The sequence below is a fragment of the Podarcis liolepis genome (assembly GCF_965112155.1).
Source record: "Podarcis liolepis genome assembly, chromosome: 1".
Taxonomy (NCBI): domain Eukaryota; kingdom Metazoa; phylum Chordata; class Lepidosauria; order Squamata; family Lacertidae; genus Podarcis; species Podarcis liolepis.
Genome location: NC_139554.1, coordinates 116,538,043 through 116,555,733, shown reverse-complemented (window position 1 = coordinate 116,555,733; position 17,691 = coordinate 116,538,043). Strand labels below are relative to the sequence as shown.

At 44.2% G+C, this 17,691-nt stretch overlaps 1 protein-coding gene across 1 annotated transcript; it reads left to right on the top strand.

Moving 5' to 3' along the window:
- Positions 1-1,147: 1,147 nt before the first annotated feature.
- Positions 1,148-17,346, top strand: LOC310690792 (mitogen-activated protein kinase kinase kinase 20-like). Its single transcript, XM_083470353.1, has 6 exons — positions 1,148-3,318; positions 9,709-9,825; positions 12,213-12,287; positions 13,355-13,505; positions 15,627-16,785; positions 16,924-17,346. The coding sequence occupies exons 2-5, from the start codon at positions 9,724-9,726 to the stop codon at positions 16,307-16,309; spliced, it is 1,011 nt and encodes a 336-aa protein (XP_083326479.1). The 5' UTR covers positions 1,148-3,318; positions 9,709-9,723; the 3' UTR covers positions 16,310-16,785; positions 16,924-17,346.
- Positions 17,347-17,691: the final 345 nt, after the last annotated feature.

Sequence of the window (17,691 nt, the reverse complement as noted above, 5' to 3'; positions counted from 1 at the left end):
CTCTCTTTCTCTCTCTCTCTCTCTCTCTCCTGGGACAAAGCAGTGGTGGGTCATGACACTATATATAAAGAAGAGAAGCAAATTAACCATACTTGTGTTATCTCCCTTTAAATCGGGCATAATAAAATGTAGTGTAGCAGAGTTAGCCTTAATGATAAATAACCCAGGTGCTCACACTATAGAAGTTCCAACTCTTATTGCCTTTAAAACAGCAGGTTTCAGCAGCTGAGATAGATAATAGCAGAGAATGTAAAGGAGCTACTGGGAGCTTAAATTATCAACATGCTACGACTTTTAATACCAGCATGATCAGGCTTTTCCTTTCCCCCATGTTTGTTTTATCTTACATACATCCTATATTTTTCAATACCCAGTTGCCTGCTATGATGGCACTTCCATTTTTTCCTCTCATTTATCTTCCTTTTCTGTTTCTCCTTTAGTTTGCTGTAATTCTTGAATTAAATAATAATAATAATACGTTCTAATTATAAAATTCATATTTTGAATATAGGCCTCCTTCAAAACTGATTATCCCTTCCCCCCCCCACACCTCAAAAAAAAGTTATGAATCTTTTGCAACGTAAAATATTACAGTGGTACCTCAGGATACATACGCTTCAGGTTACATACGCTTCAGGTTACATACGCTTCAGGTTAGAGACTCCACTAACCCAGAAATATTACCTCGGGTTAAGAACTTTGCTTCAGGATGAGAACAGAAATCGTGCTCCATAAGCTAAAGTGGTGCTTCAGGTTAAGAACAGTTTCAGGTTAAGAACGGACCTCTGGAACGAATTAAGTACTTAACCCGAGGTACCACTGTACTTATTTTACCAAATTCTATGACTTCACACTGGGGTTCAGATAATGTATGTGAGGGAAAGTCACTGTGTTCAGGAAGCACCTTGAGTTTTTAAAAGCCTCACCACCAGTACAGATTTGATCATTTGTGGAGGGGATAATGTTTCATAATAGCTTTCTCCTTCCACAGCCACTTTCAAAATCTCCAGAATTTTCAGTTGGTTTTAGTGTTTGTCTTATTATTATTGCTTTGCACAATTGCTTCCTCAGATTTTAAAGAATGTCATGATGTATAATTTGCTTCTACAAGCTTCTGTCTTGAGGCCTTTGGCAATTAGGATGGGATTTCATAGATGACATAATTTCCTAGCTTCTTTCAATATTAAATAATGATATAATACAAATGTCTATATTAAATAATGAAATAATACTGCTTTGCAGAGTATTCTGCTTCCTACCTTAGTAACACATACAATAATGTGAGGGAGGCTAATAATCGTTCACACAGCATGGTAAACCACGGTTTACCACTGCATGGTTGAGGTTGAGGAAAGCAACATTTCCTCATGGGCTTCTCTTGTAGGTTGTTTGGCTCCGAAGTGTTATGTACTGAAGTTCTCACCCTGGGCCAGCAGGGGAATACTGTAGATAGTTATGCAAATAAGGGATCGAAAGTGACGTTCAGTGATTGGATAGTTTTAGAAAATTGTTACAGTTACGTTGTACTGGAGCTCTATATAAGCAGGCTGACTGAACCCTTCAGTTCAGTTCTGTTCTGGCCTCTGAATAAACAAGAGCTGTTTGAAGAATTGCTGTGTCGTCTGATATGTTCACCCACAACTTAACACAAAGTACGAGGATTTTGGCTTTCATATTACATTAGAACCAGAGATAAAACAACTCTGCCTAATTAAACATGCACGCTTCATGACTCATGATTTGAAGTTGGCTTGTGTTGAAAATGGCCAGAGTTTGTTTTAAACCATGATCTCTGCTTTGAACAGAACGCTAAGCTGGGATTCTTTTTTTAAAAAAAGCCTTCTTCTTCTTTTCCAGCTGAGCTAATTCTGGCTCAGCCACATAACCCTAAACCATGGCTTAGCGTCGCGAATAAATGCAACCAATCTCTGTTGCTGCACCTCTTCTGTCTCATAGCTCATGAAGGGTGAAATCATTATGCACAATAGCTCTTTGGCACAGGAGAGCAGGGGTCAAAGGGGGTCAGCGACCCACAGCTCCTTCTTCTGGATCTAAAGAACTAATGGACAGCGCTGCTTCTGGTCCATTTTTAATAGAATGAGGCTATCAGATCTGTTTAAACTGTCAGAGTAAGAGATGCCATGGTTTTTACATCATGGCTTTACATATAGTTTTTGCTAAGTAGCAACTGTAGTTTTTTAGTCTGAATTGTGAGAAATGATGGGGAAACTTTGCGAACCTATAAAACAAACAAAACATTACAGTGGTACCTCAGGTTACATATGCTTCAGGTTTCATATGCTTCAGGTTACAGACTCCGCTAACCCAGAAATAGTACCTTGGGTTAAGAACTTTGCTTCAGGATGAGAACAGGAATTGTGCTCCGGCGGTGCGGCGGCAGCGGGAGACCCCATTAGATAAAGTGGTGCTTCAGGTTAAGAACAGTTTCAGGTTAAGAACGGACCTCCGGAACGAATTAAGTACTTAACCCGAGGTACCACTGTATAACTTCCATTCTTCCATGTGAAATTCTCCATGGGGATCTTCAATTAGCAAGCCCTTTTCAATGTGATTTTGTTGTTTGTGGGTGTTGTTTCTTAGACCAAGGCTGCAGTCCTAATGTAGGAGGTAGGCCCTTTGAAGACGACTGAATAGCCTTACACAAAGTCCTTCTGGGTTTTTGCTGGCAGTGCAGAGAAATGCTCTTTCTCTCCTCCATCCTTTTTCATGATTTTATTTTTTAAAATAACTTGTTTCCCTCCCAATAGAAACAATGGGGAGAGAAATCAGGAGAGATTTATGGTAGCTTCTGAGCCTCTTTCTAAACCTCTCTCTAGCTCAGAGGTGGGGTAGGTATCAGGTGATCAGGAAGGTCTGGGGTCCAAGCCCTTCCCCTTTCCTCCCCGGACGTGCCCCAATCTCTCCCCCCCCCCCGCCCCCTTTGGCTCTACCAGCATTGTCCATAGAGCCTGTGGGATGTAAGAATCAGATGCAGTCAAACACAAGATTGCTAGACATGAAGGTTGTCTCAGTCCTCCAACCAGAACTTCCTGCTTTCCAGGACTGAGACGAAACTTCCTATGTGTAACTTGAGATGGAGTAGAAAGAACCATAACCACAGGCTGGCGACCATCTTGTCTCCTCTTGTCTCTATCGATGCCATCTTAACAACAGCACTACTAAGATGCACCCTTGGCTCCAGGCCAAGAGAAGAAAAGCGGGGCTTTCTCCCATAAGGAGATAGTCACCACATTTAAACTATGTTATAACTTTTTAAGTCTGCCTTCTGGGAACCTTTGTGTGAACAGATGATTACTTGTGAGTAAACGTTTTATACAGAAGACTGTGTAGGGTCTTATTTTAGGAGGGATTAAACAGGGAAAATACCAGGAAATATTTACAGAGACTCCTAACGAGTCTGAGCAGGCTATCTGCTGTGCGTGTGTTTAAAAAAAGGGGACTGAGGTAGGTGGAGACCTCCAGGTATCCCACCTGAGGGAAGGCAAAGCCAAGCCTATGCTGTTGGAGCCGCTCCAGATCTAGGGGCTGCACGCGTCCACACAAAGGGCGCCCCCCATTTTAAGCGGGGAGCGGTCATTGCGATAGGATATCTTAGACAATATATCCCCCCTCACATCCCTAAAGATTCCCACAGAGCCAGGGTGTAGTAAGCTTGCGCAACAGTGGGAAGGCAGGATCTCCTTCTCTCTTGTTGGAGCTTTTTCTCCAATGGAGAGGGAGTCCTGCTGTATCCTGAGGCCTCTGGGACACCTTCCCAGGAACCACAGGATGGCAGATTTAATTTCTGATAAGCTGTATGATGCTTTCGTGGAAGGTGTGTCTGTGTTAACATACAACGGAGAAGCTGTGGTCCTCCAGTCGTTGCTGGACTCCAGTCATGCCCAGCCAGTAAGACCAATGGTCAAATATGAGGAGAGTTGCAATGTAGCATCTCAAGGGCCACAGGTGGCCCATCTTTATCCACACATAGGGGTAAGTTCCTATTGTAACCAGGGTGTCTTCTCAGTAAACATGGTTAAGATTGCACTGTGCTCGGGGGCATAGCGTGGGCAGTGCTGGGGGGACCGTGGCTCCTGGGTGCACAATTCTTGAGGGGGTGCAAACCATGCGCCCCCAGTGCTCCTCTTTGCCCACCAAGGGCTGTATTGGCCGGCCAGGCTCCCCCCTGCACGGGGGGCAGGTGGCTCAGCATGGTCCCACTTTGCTCTGGTGGTGGTGGGGTTGCTCCGTCAGCAGCAAGGACTGGGCTGGAGTTCCCCGCCCAGTGCATGCATGCCCGCCCCGGGCACTGGCAACTGAGGCTACACCACTGAGGCTACATATTTCAGGTTGTACCTGGGGCTATAACTGCAACTTAACAGAGGACCTCTAATTATTTCAGGTCTTAGATTTTGTTTTGTTTTTAATCTTACCACATATTCAGTGACTCTGCTGAGCACTTGTTTTCCATTTTCCAAATTCTCAACAACATCTTTGCAAAACATTTACATTCTTTCTGCTCCAAGCTCTTTGTAGCGATAACGCCATTTCCCAGCACAGTAAAATTAACTATGGTCGCTGTACCATTGCCTGTTATTCATCTCCTGCGGAGCAAGGTCAAGTTACAGTATTTTATATGTATCTGAATTTCTGTATTTTTGCCACTGTAAAGTAGACCATCCTGCGACATGAAACCATTGAGGGTCAAGTAGCCATAGCCTGCTGCTTTTCGTTTCAAGATGTATTGAAGCTTGTGGGTTGATGTAGAGATACCGTACAGGGGGAAAATATATATATTTGAGCTCACATGCGGGGTTTCAGGGCGCGCAAGATAAAAATGGAAAGCAAGGGGACTAAAAAGTGAACACATATAACCAAGTCTAAATTGAATATAGTTAATTATGTAATCTTATATTAAACTTCCAAAATGGTACTGCTCTGTCATATGCTGGCAGCAATGTAGCTTAATTATAGATTCCCCTAAATATTTGTCCTTAGGCTGACTCCTTAAGAAGTAACGGGTCAATGCTAACCAGAGTCGAAAGCCTTTCTTGACGGCAGATACAGCAGCAAGGCCCCTGGAGAGTCATGAAGTAGCCGGGGTCATTTTCTGGCAGCTATGCCTAATTATCATGACTACAGTGATACAAGTTAATATGGGTTATTCCCATACAGAAAGAAGACTGGTCCATCTGCTTAAAGTTTTGCTGAAACTGATTTTTTTAAAAAACCAAAAACATATGAAAAAACAATAATGAATAAGAGCCCAAATATTTTATATTTATGTCAACTGCATGGACTTAGGAATAAGAACATTTTACAGTGGTACCTCGGGTTACATACGCTTCAGGTTACATTCGCTTCAGGTTACAGACTCCGCTAACCCAGAAATAGTACCTTGGGTTAAGAACTTTGCTTCAGGATGAGAACAGAAATTGTGCTCCGGCGGCGCAGCAGCAGTGGGAGGCTCCCTTAGCTAAAGTGGTGCTTCGGGTTAAGAACAGTTTCAGGTAAACGAATTAAGTACTTAACCCGAGGTACCACTGTACAGGGATTCAATACAAAACATGGCCTTCACTGTTAAAGTGGTGCTTCGGGTTAAGAACAGTTTCCGGAACGAATTAAGTACTTAACCCGAGGTACCACTGTACAGGGATTCAATACAAAACATGGCCTTCACTGTTAAATCACGTGGAATGTCTTTTCATTTCCATTTTAGCATTTGTTAAGGATATATATATCCCTAAGGAAGTCAGACTATCCTCCACCAGGGCCAGGGCCTTTTCAGTGTTGGCTCCAACCTGGTGGAATGCTCTGTCCCATGAGACTAGGGCCCTTCAGGATTTTACCTTCTTCCGTCAGGCCTGTAAGACAGAGCTATTCCGCCTGGCCTTTAATTTGAATTCAGCCTGATCTTTTATTTCCCTTCTCTTCCCTTCCCTCCCCCTCCCCTTTTATGAAGATTACCCACTCTGAGACCCCACAGCTAATTCTCCCCTGGCCTCCTCGCTGGCCCAAGTAGGACTAATTCCACCAGCTAGCCCTGGTGACTATCTAATGATTATTAGATGGATTTCCCCCAAATTGTTTTTTGAACTTTGAATTTTATTGTTATTCATGTTTTTATACTGTATTTTGTGCTGCTTCTACAATTAAGTGTTTTAAATTTGTTGTTAGCCGCCCTGAGCCCGGTTTTCTGAACCGGGAAGGGCGGGGTATAAATAAAAAAATATTATAATTATATAGTAAAAATTTATTCTCAATGTCCTGTTTTTCTTTGCTGTACCGTGCACAAAAAGAGCAGGTTTGGTGTGCTGGTTGTAGGACTTGGACTAAGGACATTTAGGTTTGAATCCATGCTAGAAGATCGCTTGGATCCCTTCCAGTCGGGATTCAGGCCTCATCATGGGACTGAAACTGCCTTGGTCGCACTGGTTGATGATCTCCGGCGGGCTAGGGACAAAGGTGAGAGCTGTTTCCTAGTTCTGCTGGATCTCTCAGCGGCGTTCGATACCATCGACCATAGCATCCTTCTGGACCGTCTTGAGGGGCTGGGAGCTGGGGGCACTGTTATACAGTGGTTCCGCTCCTTCCTCCTGGGCCGTGTTCAGAAAGTGGTGGTGGGGGATGAGTGTTCAGACCCCTGGGCTCTCACTTGTGGGGTGCCTCAGGGTTCTGTCCTCTCCCCCATGCTTTTCAACATCTACATGCGGCCGCTGGGAGAGATCATCAGGAGGTTTGGGCTGGGTGTTCATCAGTATGCGGATGATACCCAGCTCTACCTCTCTTTTAAATCAGAACCAGTGAAGGCGGTGAAGGTCCTGTGTGAGTGTCTGGAGGCGGTTGGAGGATGGATGGCGGCTAACAGATTGAGGTTGAATCCTGACAAGACAGAAGTACTGTTCTTGGGGGACAGAAGGCGGGCAGGTGTGGAGGATTCCCTGGTCCTGAACGGGGTAACTGTGCCCCTGAAGGACCAGGTGCGCAGCCTGGGAGTCATTTTGGACTCACAGCTGTCCATGGAGGCACAGGTCAAATCTGTGTCCAGGGCAGCTGTTTACCAGCTCCATCTGGTACGTAGGCTGAGACCCTATCTGCCTGCGGACTGTCTCGCCAGAGTGGTGCATGCTCTGGTTATCTCCCGCTTGGACTACTGCAATGCACTCTACGTGGGGCTACCTTTGAAGGTGACTCGGAAACTACAACTAATCCAGAATGCGGCAGCTAGACTGGTGACTGGGAGCGGCCGCCGAGACCATATAACACCGGTCTTGAAAGACCTGCATTGGCTCCCAGTACGTTTCCGAGCACAATTCAAAGTGTTGGTGCTGACCTTTAAAGCCCTAAACGGCCTCGGTCCAGTATACCTGAAGGAGCGTCTCCACCCCCATCATTCTGCCCGGACGCTGAGGTCCAGCGCCGAGGGCCTCCTGGCGGTTCCCTCATTGCGAGAAGCAAAGCTACAGGGAACCAGGCAGAGGGCCTTCTCGGTAGTGGCGCCCGCCCTGTGGAACACCCTTCCAGCAGATGTCAAGGCGATAAACAACTACCTGACATTCAGGAGACATCTTAAGGCAGCCCTGTTCAGGGAAGTTTTTAACGTGTGATATTTTATTGTATTTTTGGTTTTTATGGAAGCCGCCCAGAGTGGCTGGGGAGGCCCAGCCAGATGGGCGGGGTATAAATAATAAATTATTATTATTATTATTATAAAGTTGTTTTCACACACAGAACTCTTTAGTGATGCTAAGGGGTTGCTTTTCTATAATTAGCTGGACGCAGGTTTAAAACATTGGTTACCCACAGCTTTTAATACAGCGCTATATCAATGCTCTTCCCAGTGGCCAAGGCCCCTCTGTAATGTTTTCTCACAAGTCCTTCCTAATGTTAATTAAAAGGTTCCTCTTTCCTTCTTCTTTTCATTTCATTGCTTCCTGTTGATCACAGCTGAAGGAGTAATGCTGAAGAAACTAATTGCCCCAATCTCAGTCCTAACTGAGTCGTCATTAATACCTACTTCCACCATCAGCAGAAAACAGGCAATAAAATGTAATTAAAGGCACAAAAGCCCCCCAAAGCCTGAATGATGCACAATGTAATTAAAGGCACAAAAGCCTTGGCCACATTAGATTGCTGGTGTGGCAACTTTCTGGTTTCCCCCCTTCTTTTTCTTCTTTATTAATCGTTCTTTAGAAACAAGAGGTATCAACGTAGAAAACAGTGGACTACAATTATTTGTCACCAGCATTGTCTGACTTCTCTGTAAAATGTGAGGGAAGACAGGGTGGGCTATTGGTGAAACACCTTGGGTGGCTGAGCCATTCACCACATCCTTGTGTGATAGGGATAAAATGTGGAACGACCAGTGATGTTGCCCTGAACAGCCGAGAGGAAGGAAGGGAAGGTTTTTTTTTATTATCTTTGCTGGATTTGAAATTCTTTTAATTGTTGATGTTGTTGTTGTTGTTGTTGTTGTTAATCGCTCTGTGATGCCTTCCTGGGAAATGGAATCATGAATTAAATAAAGACTTAATGAGAAATGGAAAATAATTTGAAATGCCTTGTTTTAAGGCCATTTGCTGTTAATCTATGAATTTCCCTAGACCGCTTATTAAAACAGTCCTCAGCACTTGCTCTCAAAATAACAGACCACCTGTTGAATGTGCGTAGTTCAAATGGCTTCTCTGATCCTTTTAGGAAAACATGCTCCAGGTGCAGATGTAAATAATATTATAACTCGGGTGACATTTGCAGATAACAGACTTCCTCAACCTGGTTCCTTTCAGCTACTCTTGGACTAAAACTACCATCAGCTCCAACTGGCATCCCTGTTGTGGCAGAGCCTGATGGGAGCTGTAGTAACAGTTGGAGGGCCACCAGGCTGAGAAAGGCTGTCATGTATGTGGAACAGAAGTCCTTAAGTTTTGATCTCTTGAGACTTGCTTGTTTCCTGCATGCCATCCACATTTTCCTGCTTGCTGATGCAGAATACTTGAAAGGCTTCCAAATTTGTGCTTTGTGGCTGTGAGCCAGCTAAAGCTATATGTACATATAGAGACGAAGTGTATTCGGAAAGATGAAGTTTATTAAAAAGATTTCACTGTGGCCCTTTGCAACGCTGCGGGAAAGGCAACCTGTTTAAGTTTTAAATTACTGAAAAGCGGGTTGTCTTTTTATCCTGTGGTAGGAATTTCAGGGGGACGCGGGTGGCGCTGTGGTCTAAACCACTGAGCCTCTTGGGCTTGCCAATCAGAAGGTTGGTGGTTCGAATCCCCCGCGACAGGGTCAGCTCCCGTTGCGTGGCGGTTTGTTCCATTGCACTAGAAGTGGCTTAGTCATGCTGGCCACATCACCCGGAAAAACTGTCTGCGGACACACTGCAACCCCAGAGTCGCCTGCGATTGGACTTAACTGTCAGGGGTTCTTTACCTTTACCTTTTTTTTTAGGAATTTCAGATTAAACCCCTGACCTTTCGGTGTTGTTTGGGGATAAGGAGCGTCCCCAAACCCATTTAAGAACCCCTCTTGCTGACAAGTAAGGATTATTTCACATTAAAATGGAGTTTGGATGCTTCAGTTCCTAAGATAATATAACATCGATCAATTTATTGGGGTTTCTATTTTTATTTTTTTTGCTTGGAGACAACAAAAAGTCACAATTGCTCCAGTGTCCAGTTTTGATATTCTGTATTTTCTTTTCCGTGCCAGGACTGTAAATGGAAGATGTACATGGAAATGGATGGGGATGAGATTGCAATAACTTACATAAAAGACGTGACATTTAACACTAACTTACCTGACACAGAGATTTTAAAGATGACAAAGGTAAGGTTCTGTTTACGGGCTTGAAGCTTTCATGATTGCCTAGATCTCGAACAAAGGTATTAAAATACCACAGCGGCAGACTTTTGTGCCTATAGAAACTCATTCTGCTGGCAGCTTTTAAAGACCCCCCCCCACCCCTTCCCACATTTGTATCACAATAGATTTTTTTCCCTGTTAACATTACCTTTTCAGTCATGGTAATAAGAAAGCGATGGCACGCTTAAGATATTACAATTAAAGTGTGTGATTTCTTGGTTCCGTAACAAGGTAAATCGTACATCAGACAATGTACAGACAAGTTCTAAATGAGAAGAGTGTTCATCAAGGTGCGCTGGGAAAATAAAGTGTTGGCCTTTGGCAGCAATTTATGTTATTAAAATGGGGAAATAAAACAGGTATATTTAGTGGGAAGGTATCTTGAACCAGGCCTATAATCACCAGGATTTATGAGGTTTGGCCAGGTTCCTTCCATTTTATGAAGGGAAAAACCCACAGCAGATTCATGGTAGAAATGTGCTATTCTATGAAAACTGCTTCTGGACTAATAATAATGGCTTTTCCACTGATTTTCCACACAATTCGAAAAATTGCACTGTTTTTCCTGTATGTTCATTTCATATTATCAGCCTGTTTGTTATTTAAACTCAGTCTTTCAACTAATGCTAAAATGCTTCTTCAGGGGAACAAATGATTAGGAAAGGGCGTTATTGTCAGGGAACCATCCCTGACAGTTATCTTTAAATTTTATTTGTTTAGTTCAAAGACAGAAGAACTGCAGGAAAACACAGGGTGACAATAGAGTGGTTTATGGAATTCTATAGGTGTCCCATAAAAACGGGGAGCGATTGAAGAATGGCAATTCCACCCTAAGGGCCTGGTGTGGAAGTAGCCCTAGACTCAACCTGCTATTTGAATGTGTCCTCTTCCAGCCTTCCTCAACCTTGTGCCTTCTTGATATTTTTGACCACAACTCCCATCATCCCTGACTGTTGGCTGTGCTAGCTGGGGCTGATGTGAGCTGCAATCCAAAACCTCTGGAAGGCGCCAGGTTGAGAAAGATTGTTGCGTTCATTGTTTGAAATCCTGTTGGGTCTTCTGAAAAGTGTGTAAGATGTAGCCTGTCAGGGGAAGGGGTCTGCAGTAAGGAGGAGGGGTGGGGAAAAGCCCAACTGCACAAGTAGCCTTCTGCTTGGGCAAGTCTGGACCCCAAGCCTTAGTATTAGAGCTCATTCATAATAGTAATACTAATAATAATACTTATTATTAGTATTATTATTATTATTATTATTCCTACCCTGCCCATCTGGCTCGGTTTCCCCAGCCACTCTGGGTTGCTCCCAACAGAATATTAAAAACATGATAAAACATCAAACATTAAAAGCTTCCCTAAACAGGGCTACCTTCAGATGTCTTCTAAAAGTCTGGTAGTTGTTGTTCTCTTTGACATCTGGTGGGAGGGCGTTCCACAGGGAGGGCGCCACTACCGAGAAGGCCCTCTGCCTGGTTCCCTGTAACTTGGCTTCTCGCAGTGAGGGAACCGCCAGAAGGCCCTCGGTGCTGGACCTCAGAGTCCGGGTAGAACGATGGAGGTGGAGACGCTCTTTCAGGTATACTGGGCCGAGGCCGTTTAGGGCTTTAAAGGTCAGCACCAACACTTTGAATTGTGCTCGGAAACGTACTGGGAGCCAATGTAGGTCTTTCAGGACTGGTGTTATATGGTCTCGGCGGCCACTCCAAGTCACCAGTCTAGCTGCCGCATTCTGGATTAATTTTAGTTTCTGTGTTACCTTCAAAGGTAGCCCCACGTAGAGTGCATTGCAGTAGTCCAAGCAGGTTTTCTGCAGCCTGGTACAGTCGTACCTTGTTTTGCAACTGGGATCTGTTCCAGAGCCCCAGCTGCTAGCTGAAAAGGACACAGGGCAAAGTGCTGCGTCTGCGCACACGCGAGCGGCAAACCCAGAAGTAACCCATTCCGGTACTTCCAGGTTTGCTACGGACGTTCGCCTGAATGGACACTGGATGCGGCGGACATTCGCGGATATATTACTGTAAACTTATTTTTAAGGGCATATGCCTATGACTAAACTTCTAACCAGCAATGAGTATACAGTATGAAATGAATTGGTCAGTTGGTTGCATAGAAAACAATAAAAGCATGACAAAAAATGAAATGCCTAAAGATGAAAATAAACCATGGCAGACATGCAGGCCAAACAAGACATCGTGTGCTAAGATTTGTACTTTTGTATTTATTTAGTCATTTGACACAGTTTCTGTGTTTGCTTGTTTTCACTCTTTCTGAAGGACAGAGGATAGATGCATAGAAATTGATTCGCACAATGAGGCAGAAAACAAAAATGTTTCTTTCATTTATTTTTATTTTGCAGCCACCATTTGTAATGGAGAAATGGATTGTGGGAATAGAAGACGATCAGACTGTGGAATGTTTAGTTACTTATGAGGTAAGTGTTGTGGGTGGGTGGGGAGCCATCCCGCTCCTTTTGCCTATAGGGTTTCAGAACAAGGAGCTGACATGCCTTAACTTTCTTGCCCACTGTAGTCAACGCCAAATACTGTAATTAATTTTAAACTGCCAACTTCTCATGCGAATTTGAATGCCATCTTCAGAAATCACACCCAGACTATATATATATATATATGCACACACATACCTTTCTTTTCTCTTCCTTTTGAGTAATGGTCGGTGTAGGTGGTGTTTGTTGAACAGACAATCTTTCTTACCTTTTTGGCAAAACGCTAATTAGCAGAGCAGAGGAACAACAGGAGAAGGGAAAGGGCAAGAGGGAAAACATAAAATAAAACCTAGAAGCAATTTAGCTATGTATAATAGGATGGAAATTAGCCTTTGTATGAGTAGATTTTTGGATACTTACAAAAAAAAAAGTGTTTAAAGACCAATGGGATATTTCACACTGAGGCTAATAATTGAAATTTCAGCTCTGTCCTGTGGCATGCATTCAAGCAGTGAGAGAGCGATATAGGAAAATTCTGGACCTCGCCTGCCTCAGAAGTGAAGAACAGTAGCTTTCTATTAACAGGAAGAATAACCCTAGGTTCCTTTCAGACTGGAGCTCCTCACAGGTCTCAGAGCCTGACAGCAGGATTAAAGAGCTAGCCACTATAGGCAAGCTACCATAAGGGAACCTCAGCAACAATACCTCCTTAGTGCCTACCTCTTCTGGCAGAAAAGATTATTTACTTGAAGCACTACATGATCTCATAATTACTAAACGGTTCTGTTAAAAGGCAGCCATTAAAATCTTGCCCTTGTTCAGTACACTATTTTGCGCATGGGGGGAGGGGGGAAGAAAGCATAATTTGCCGCCAGATTGGTTGCACAACTGAAAAAAATTCTTTGCGGCCAAACTAAAAGAGGATATTAAACAAACTCAGCATGAGAATTTATGGTACCATCAATGTCACAATCCTAAGTTCAGTGTCTGGACAAACACTGCATGACTGCGATGAGGGTCTTTATTTTTTTGCTTCTGAATATCTTGTTGAACAGAGCATTGTCAGAACTCCAAAATCCACCAGACATATCCAGCCAGTGGAATGGAGTAAAGTGAAGCTTCAAGATGAAGTGAAGTCAATACAGCTTAAAATACAGACATCGCTCCCAAACTCAGAAGGCAACCCTCGGAGCAGATCCAATTCTAGTAAGTTTAAATTCCAGTAAGTTTAATGATGCAGAGTGTTGAAGGAAGGACATAAGTAAACAAAACAAAACAAGACATTAATATCTGTTTCAGAAAACACACTCCCATTAGCTCATCCCATTCACTCAACAAGAAACGAAGGCATCTCTCTAAAATGCCCTTTTCTCAGAGAAATGTGTCCATATTCACACTTACTAAGAACTTTGGAGTTGTTTTCCAGCATCCATTGGATCAGAGCTTTCCTGACATATCAACTTTGTAGCTTATTTCAATGGACAAAAACTTAACTGCAGATAGTAAATGTAAAGGGACCCCTGACCATTAGGTCAAGTTGTGACCGACTCTGGGGTTGCGGTACTCATCTTGCTTTATTGGCCGATGTGGCCAGCATGACAAACTGCTTCTGGCGAACCAGAGCAGCAGCGGAAACGCCGTTTACCTTCCCGCCGGAGCGGTATCTATTTATCTACTTGCACTTTGACATGCTGTTGAACTGCTAGGGTGGCAGGAGCAGGGACCGAGCAACAGGAGCTCACCCCGTCTCAGGGATTCGAACCGCTGACCTTCCGATCGGCAAGTCCTAGGCTCTGTGGTTTAACCCACAGCGCCACCTGCGTCCCTTAACTGCAGATAGTACAAACAGCTAGAAGTCTGTCAAGTCAATGAATAAAGGCAGAAGAGCTTTAAAAATAAGTGTGTGCTGTTTAGTCGTGTATTTTAGTGTACAGTTGTATCTACTAATTTGTATATAGGATCTGCCTAATTCGAAGGGTGCGTAAACGGGCATTGCACAGTTATAAACACTTAGAATTGTTTGAGCAATGGAGGCCATGTCGTTGAATGCTAAATCCTGCCGAAAGAACCAACTTTCCTAAGAGTATTCTCAACACATGCGTCGACATTATTCAGTGACTGCAGTCTCCTTGGAAGTAAAAGGGCTAACAACACAGCTCCCCAAGCACATTGGCAGCCCGCTATAAGAAAAGGGCTGATTGATGGCCTGTCAGGGACTAGCTGGATGAGGAAGAGTGGTGGAATCTGCCCAACCAAGAGCCCCACAGGGAAGATGCAGAGGAAGAGGATTTCGAACCTGGCGATTGATGGTGGGACACCAGTCACACAGGCGAGGACAAGCTGGGAAGTGCTGGAAGCAGGGGGCTTGAGGGACAGCGAAGAGATGGGAGCAGACAGGTGCCCCAGCACAGGACAGGGGGATGAGGTTCCTAGTTTGGATGGAGGCACAGGCAGCGATGATAGAGAGGAGAAAGACTCTGCCGTCTGACAGCTTCTCTACTGACAGCCTGCCTTCACCTTCCACTCCTAGAACGAGGTGGCTGTAACTGCTTGTTGCCGAACAGCAAGCCAGGCAGACACAGAGGGAGTCCCATGTAGGTTGCTGTAACAAGCAATCACAGAGAGAGAGAAGGCTGATACCGAGTGCTAGGGAGTGCTAATGAGGGGCTGCAAGCCAGTCCAAACAACGTCTTTGTTTAGACAGTTTTACCCATTAGTAAAGGTAAAGGGACCCCTGACCATTAGGTCCAGTTGTGGCCGACTCTAGGGTTACGGCGCTCATCTTGCTTTATTAGCCGAGGGAGCCAGCGTACAGCTTCTGGGTCATGTGGCCAGCATGACTAAGCTGCTTCTGGCGAACCAGAGCAGCAGACAGAAATGCCATTTACCTTCCCGCCAGAGCAGTACCTATTTATCTACTTGCACATTGACGTGCTTTCGAACTGCTAGGTTGGCAGGCGCAGGGACTGAGCTCACCCCGTTGCAGGGATTCGAACCGCCAACCTTCTCATCGGCAAGTCCTAGGCTCTGTGGTTTAACCCTCAGCGCCACCCGCTTCCCTTACCCATTAGAAATCTCTGTAAATTCTTTGTTTTGCTTCCCTTCATAAAGAAACTAACTGCAAGTGAGCTAAGCCTCTTTCTCTTTCTCTCTCCAACCTGCGAACCAACTGCCTTGCCTGTCAGACTGTGACATGGCCAGACAGCCCACAGATAACAAGACACCAGCACCTATGCAAAGTCATGGACAGCCCTTACTTTAGGTGCTTCCTCAGAAGGAAATCCATCACCTAGAATTCAAAATTGATGCCCTCTGTTTTTCTTTCAGGTATTGATGCCCAATGGATGAATGCACTGAAACTGCGCCGAGTGACCAGCAGCCCTTCTCTCCAACGTTCCCGCCCTCACAGCCCTAACGGTTTTTTGCCGTACCTTCAGGACCAAGGCACCTACGCTGCTGCCGTGAGACGGACCCAGGTTCCTGTAACCTATCAGATCACTTCTCTGAGTCAGTCGAGAGGATCGTCTCCCACACCATATTTGTCATCGCTACATTTGAACTCAAAGGGAAGCAGCACCTCCAGCGCAGCTTCGGATAGCCCTTCGGAAAGAGACAGGTCCAAAACTAAAAACCGGCACAGCTACCACAGTGGTGACTCTCGTAGTGTGTCAGGAAGCGGAAGGCGCTTTTCAAGGGGTTCGGGGGGTGCTCAGGCAGCTGCTAGGAACCCAGAGAAATTCCGCAGGCATTCCCAGCCAACGTACAGTCAACACTCATCGAGGTCACATGACAGGAAGTCTCCTCATTACCCCCAGCAGCCCAGGTTGATCCCAGGGATGCCTTTGAAAACTGAAAGCAAACCCAAAATAGAAGAGGAAGAGGGAAGCAAAGTTGGTGAAGGCGGATGGACCAAAGTTGATTATTCGAAAAAGTCTCATCGGCATATCGTTGGCAAACAAAGAGAAGAGAAGTCAAAAGGAACTGGAACCAGCCAGAAGAAAGTCCATTGATGTTTTTTTGAGAAATAGGTTTTATTTTATTCTTTTGGACATTTAGTTTCTACAGAGAAAGGGGGGGGGGCGTTTTTAAAGATTCGCCTGACAATGAACGTGAGACTAGCGCTATTGAACATGAATACACTACCTCTCATGGAGATCAAACCCACAAGTCCACGACAGGCGTGGGTTGTTGGGGTTTCTACTCACTGCAGCCAGGTGAATAGGATGCTATTGTTTGCATTGTGGATAGTCACATGCTGCAAGTTCTCTTTGCTTCCAGTTGGGTGCTCATGATTTTAACTTAATACTTCCACAAGTGTTAAATTAAGAAATCGCCTTAGTTTCAGTCTGATCCCGTAGGGATAGGACCACAAAACACAACTGCCTCCCCCCCCCCCCCCGCAACACAATGGCTGAAAAAAATGTGACTGGAAAGGTTATCCTTTCCTTACTTATGCAGCTCTCATTACAATATCCTGTCCTGTTGAGTTACAGATAGGTAGCCGTGTTGGTCTGCCATAGTCAAAACAAAAAAATTCCTTCCAGTAGCACCTTAAAGACCAACTAAGTTAGTTCTTGGTATGAGCTTTCGTGTGCAAGCACACTTCTTCAGATAACCTGTTGAGTTTGTTTCTCCCGATCTGCTCACTGCCCCCTATTCAGGCCCCTCTGGGCTCCTCTCTGGTGATGGGGGAACCCCAGCCCTCCATTTAAAGATGCAGTCCCCACATATTTCCTTTGGACTAATTCTTACGATCATGAAATTATTTAATACTGTATATTCTGCAGAGAAGAGCAAACAAAATAGAAAAAAAATAGCCTTGATCGCTCTCGTTTTATTTTTTTATTTTTTTCGTATGACTATTTATTAACATATGGCAAATGTTTTTTATTAATTGCATTTTAATTGTACCCAGCCTTATAAACTACTGTTAATACATGCTATAATTCTACTGAGGTACCTTTGGGGAGGAATTTTGTCTTCTAAGACTGTGGTCCTGAACATGAAAGTAAATCCCACTGCATTAAATGTTACTTTTGTCTGAGTATACATGCTTTGGATTGGACAGTGTTCCCTGTTGGCTTTGGCAATGAAATTTTTAACTCTGTATAAACAGAAAACAAAGCTTAGCATATTCAACCGCATCAGTCCGTTATGAAAAGGAAATGGTTTGAGGGTTTGTTTTCAAATCTTTTGATTTTGAAGTGGTATGTATATGTGGAACAATTAATCCATATTTCCCAAATGTGTTCTCCCCCTGCTTGCAATACACTGGAAGATTTTTAAAAGAAAATAAAACCTTCCTAACTCTCAGTAAGATGGTGTGCCCTTCTGCCATAAATCCAACCCAGAAACAGAAAGGGGAGAAAGCACAGAGACCAAGTTTTGAGAA

Excerpts from the sequence above, each read along its gene's own strand:
- LOC310690792 (XM_083470353.1), top strand. The coding sequence starts at position 9,724 with ATGTACATGGAAATGGATGGGGATGAGATTGCAATAACTTACATAAAA. Across the intron at positions 12,288-13,354 it reads AATGTTTAGTTACTTATGAG|AGCATTGTCAGAACTCCAAA; the intron begins GTAAGTGTTGTG and ends CTTGTTGAACAG. Across the intron at positions 13,506-15,626 it reads TCGGAGCAGATCCAATTCTA|GTATTGATGCCCAATGGATG; the intron begins GTAAGTTTAAAT and ends TTTTTCTTTCAG.